We start from the raw sequence: 4427 nt of genomic DNA, 5'->3' as shown, positions 1-4427 counted from the left end.
ACCCTTTCCCTCTATTACTATTACTCGTATATTACTATTAAACCTTATCAAACCTGCTTATATTACTTGTATATATTATATTACTATTACTGTTAAACCTTATCAAAGTGGGTTAGTTAAAACTTTAATTTAATTTTTTAGGTACATAAATAAAACCAAAAAAAATAAAAGGAAAGAAAGAAAAGAAACATTATTGAGTGTTAGGATGGCTCAATTTTAATATAAATGGCATGAGTACGTAATTCTGTTATGGTATTACCTAAATTACAAATCTTTATTGTCATTATATTCTTTCATCAATAATAAAATCATAATTAAAAATAAAAAATAAATAAAAAGAAAGAAAGAAACAAAAAAGTTCACATTTTGAAATGAATTATTACCGCCAATGATAAAAACGTATGTAATATTGTTACATAAAATTACAAGTCCTTTTGTTATTCTTCCATCTTTGATAAGAATTTGTAAACTACAAACCAGGCCGGCCACCACCATCATTGCATCAATGGAGTGTTGGGATAATCAATTTCCAACTTTGGGTGGATGCCCTCTTGCCCCCCCTGCTAGCTCATTCAACAAAAATTTATGCACTTTAATTTGATCACCTCAGCTCACGATATATATAGGCCAGGGATACTTTGGTTCAAGCCTCTCATCATCATCAATCATCATAACCATTCTCAATTTATCATCAGCAATACCAAGGCCAAGAACAATATGAAGATATTGTTCTTTGTGTTTTTCTGTGTGTCTTCCGTCTTCTTTAACTCTTGTTTCGGAGAATCTGAGCCAGAGCCTCCTACGCTACAACAAAATAATAAAGTTTACATCGTTTATATGGGCGCTGCAGCCCCATCCAACAATGGCGCCATGCGAAAGGATCAAGCTCAGCTCATCAACTCATTGCTTAAAAGGTCAATCTAAAACTATATATAATAAAAAATTGTCATTGATCGTTATGTTCACTGATATTACTAGTGTATATATACATTATTGTACATATGTGTATCAGGAATAGGAACGCATTGGTCTACACCTACACAAATGGCTTCTCTGGATTTTCAGCCCGGTTGACGGCAGAAGAAGCTGGATCAATCGCTCAAAACCCCGGAGTAGTGTCTGTTTTTCTTGATCCAATTTTGCAGCTCCAAACAACTCGGTCATGGGATTTCCTGGATTCCATTTCTTATGAAAAAATCTCTCCCACTAGCCTCCACAAATCAGCTGCAGCCGCCCAACCATTATCTTCCGGTGAAGCAGATACCATAATAGGCATCTTGGACTCAGGTTTGACATTTCTTCCTCCGATCAATTTTTATCATATATATATAACTAAATATATAGCAATGTTATTGACGTATAAACTATATATGTTAGGAATATGGCCTGAATCTCCTAGTTTCAATGACGACGGCATGGGACCAATCCCGGCCAAATGGAAGGGAAAATGCGAGGATGGAGATGATTTCAACTCCTCCAACTGCAACAGGTAATAATTAATTAATTTAGAGTCATGAGTTTAACTTATCTTGCCTCGAGACAATCTATGAATTTTATGACCAATTAAAATTGTCAGGCTTTTTGAAAAGGATAAGCTAAACAGGACAAAACAAGCTAGCTTAACGTACCACGTTTGTCGCCATAAACAGCATTTGAGTAGCAGTCCAGTTTATAAACTCACATAAACTTTTGTTCTAACCCATAACTTATCAGGAAAATAATCGGGGCACGATATTACCCGGATTCTTTACAAATCCCGTCGGCCAGGGACAATGAAGGACATGGGACCCACGTGGCGTCCACGGCAGCAGGATCGCTGGTTGATGACGCGTCATACCACGATCAAGCTAGCGGGACGGGCAGGGGTGGGTCCCCTACTTCGCGAATAGCCATGTACCGAGTTTGCGAGTATTTCGGGTGCGCAGGATCGGCGATCTTGAAAGCCTTCGACGACGGGATTAAGGATGGCGTGGACGTGTTGTCGCTGTCGCTGGGCCCAGGTGGTGGACTCAAACCCGATTTCTCCACCGATGTTGTCGCCATCGGCGCGTTCCATGCCGTCGAGAGAGGCATCGTCGTTGTCTGCTCCGCCGGAAACTCTGGACCACGCCGCAGTACTGTCGTCAACGAAGCTCCCTGGATTTTCACCGTCGCCGCCTCCACCGTGGACCGCGATTTCCAGTCGCAAATCGTCTTGGGCGACAACACAGTCATCAAGGTACTCAACACAACGTAACAACCTTAAATCAAATCATACACATCAACACATGTATCCTAATTGCCTTAATTAGCTTGTCTGTGTGGAGTACAGGGCGGGGGAATTTATATCGGAAAACTGAAGAAAACGCCGGTGTATCCATTGGCGACGGGGGCGTTGGTTAAATCGGAGAGAGCTACTGAAAGTGACGCCAGGTAATATATTTCCATGGTTAAAAATCAGTGAAATTCATAGTACTGTATATATATATATGCACACATTACTGACTGATAAGGTTTTAGGGATTGTTTACCCCTGTCATTAGACCCTGAGAAGGCCAAGGGGAAGATTATTTTGTGCGAAACCCGCAATCCGATTTCATACTTTGACGATAGGATAAATGAGGTGAAAAATGCGGGCGGGGTTGCAGTAATACTCATATTCGTCAACCCGGAGGACAGGATGATGGCGCTGAAATTTGGTGGTTTTCCGGGATCCGCAATCCTAGAAAAGGAAGCCAATCAGGTTTTTAGCTACATCAGCTCAACCAAGTAAAACATCATTTAACATTTAACATTAATTAAATTCTTTGTATGTATAGCCGTCACTCTGTTATGGATTCTCGATATTTAATTTTTGTGAATTAAGGAATCCCGTGGCAACCATCCTCCCAACCGTGACAGTGACAGGAATTAAACCGGCACCTGCAGTAGCAGACTTCTCATCAAGAGGACCATCGCTTACAAGCGTGAATCTTCTCAAGGTATATTAGTTTCCTTTGGTTTATGCAGGTCGGTTTTCGGTTAATAACTAAAATAACTGAAATTTTAACCGAACCTTCGTAACTGACCGAAAACCGACAGACCAACCTTTATAACCGAAATATCTTGCCAACAGGCAAACAAACAACATAGAATGCATGATGTTTTTTTTGCAGCCGGACATTTGTGCACCAGGGGTTGACATTCTGGCAGCGTGGCCTGACAACATTGATGGGGATGAGATTATCCCTGTCAAGAGTCATCCAGGTTACAACCTAGAATCTGGGACTTCCATGTCCTGTCCACATATCTCAGGGATTGTTGCTACAGTGAAGGCACAAAACCCAAATTTCAGTGTTTCTGCAATCAGATCAGCCGTTATGACAACAGGTAACAACAATAATTATATTTGATTTTTGTTTTGTCTCCGTATAACACCTTGGCCCTGTTTGGTAAATGGCTATTAGCTGATTGGATTGGCTGTTTGGCTTAGAAGGTATGATTTGTTGATAACATTGACTGAGTGTGTCTCCACTTCCAGCCACGCAGACAAACAATTTGAATGCGCCAATAACAACAACAGATGGAGCAATTGCCACGCCGTATGACATTGGCGCGGGAGAATTAAACCCCACAGCAGCACTAAATCCCGGGCTAGTTTACCAAACCGAGATTGCAGATTACCTGCAGTTCCTCTGTGCAACAGGCTACAACACATCTCAAATTCGGCTCATCTCGTCAACTGTCCCCAAGGGCTTCAAGTGCCCCAAGAAGTTGACAGAAGACATGATCTCCGACATCAATTACCCATCCATTGCAGTCTCGAATCTAAAGGACGGTGAGCCTAAGGCAATTACAAGAACTGTAAGCAATGTTGGCCCCGAAGAATCAGTGTACACTGCAACAATTGAAGCACTGGCAGACATTGAGGTCACTGTAACACCAAATAAGTTGGTGTTTACAAAACAAGAAAAGAAGCTAAGCTATACTGTGACCTTTACAGCTTCATCATCCCTTAAGACAGACACATTTGGGGCAATTACATGGACTAGTGGAACACATAGAGTTAGAAGTCCAATCATTGTAAGTGTTGTGTAAGGGAGTATCATTTAAGGGACAGATTGCTAGACATGTATGTGAACTGATCCTTAGAGTCCAAAAGCAAATGTATGGATCATAATATGTCAAAATACATGAATAATCAATAAGGAAACAAAATGGAATTAACCACGTTTCTTTATTTTGTAACCTTGAGTATTAAAAAGGAAAAGAGGTACACATGAAACAATTATGAGCACGAGACACTTATATACTATAAAATAGAATAGCTCATAAGTGAATTAATAAATTTTATACAAATCACTCAGTTAGAGATGATAATGTAGGCTAAACCTATATGTTATGGTACTTGAGCTAACACTGCACGATCTTATATAAGGAGTTGTACCAGACCACCTTTCATGTAATGT

At 40.3% G+C, this 4427-nt stretch overlaps 1 protein-coding gene across 1 annotated transcript; it reads left to right on the top strand.

Annotated features, from left to right (window-relative positions):
* Window positions 1–643: 643 nt before the first annotated feature.
* Window positions 644–4193, top strand: LOC116004955 (CO(2)-response secreted protease-like). Its single transcript, XM_031245158.1, has 9 exons — window positions 644–914; window positions 1013–1287; window positions 1378–1489; window positions 1714–2218; window positions 2312–2412; window positions 2500–2748; window positions 2846–2960; window positions 3135–3348; window positions 3500–4193. Exons 1-9 carry the CDS (start codon window positions 718–720, stop codon window positions 4054–4056), a joined length of 2325 nt encoding a protein of 774 aa, XP_031101018.1. The 5' UTR covers window positions 644–717; the 3' UTR covers window positions 4057–4193.
* The last annotated feature ends 234 nt before the right edge of the window (window positions 4194–4427 follow it).

The sequence above is a fragment of the Ipomoea triloba genome, chromosome 14 (genome assembly GCF_003576645.1).
Source record: "Ipomoea triloba cultivar NCNSP0323 chromosome 14, ASM357664v1".
Classification (NCBI taxonomy): domain Eukaryota; kingdom Viridiplantae; phylum Streptophyta; class Magnoliopsida; order Solanales; family Convolvulaceae; genus Ipomoea; species Ipomoea triloba.
Note: the sequence above shows the minus strand (reverse complement) of the source record. Positions and strands in the feature narration are given on the sequence as shown.

Bases quoted from the DNA above. Each gene is read 5' to 3' on its own strand.
- LOC116004955 (XM_031245158.1), top strand. From the start codon at position 718: ATGAAGATATTGTTCTTTGTGTTTTTCTGTGTGTCTTCCGTCTTCTTT. The intron at 1,288-1,377 runs GTTTGACATTTC...TATATATGTTAG, and splicing joins AATAGGCATCTTGGACTCAG to GAATATGGCCTGAATCTCCT. The intron at 2,749-2,845 runs GTAAAACATCAT...TTGTGAATTAAG, and splicing joins AGCTACATCAGCTCAACCAA to GAATCCCGTGGCAACCATCC.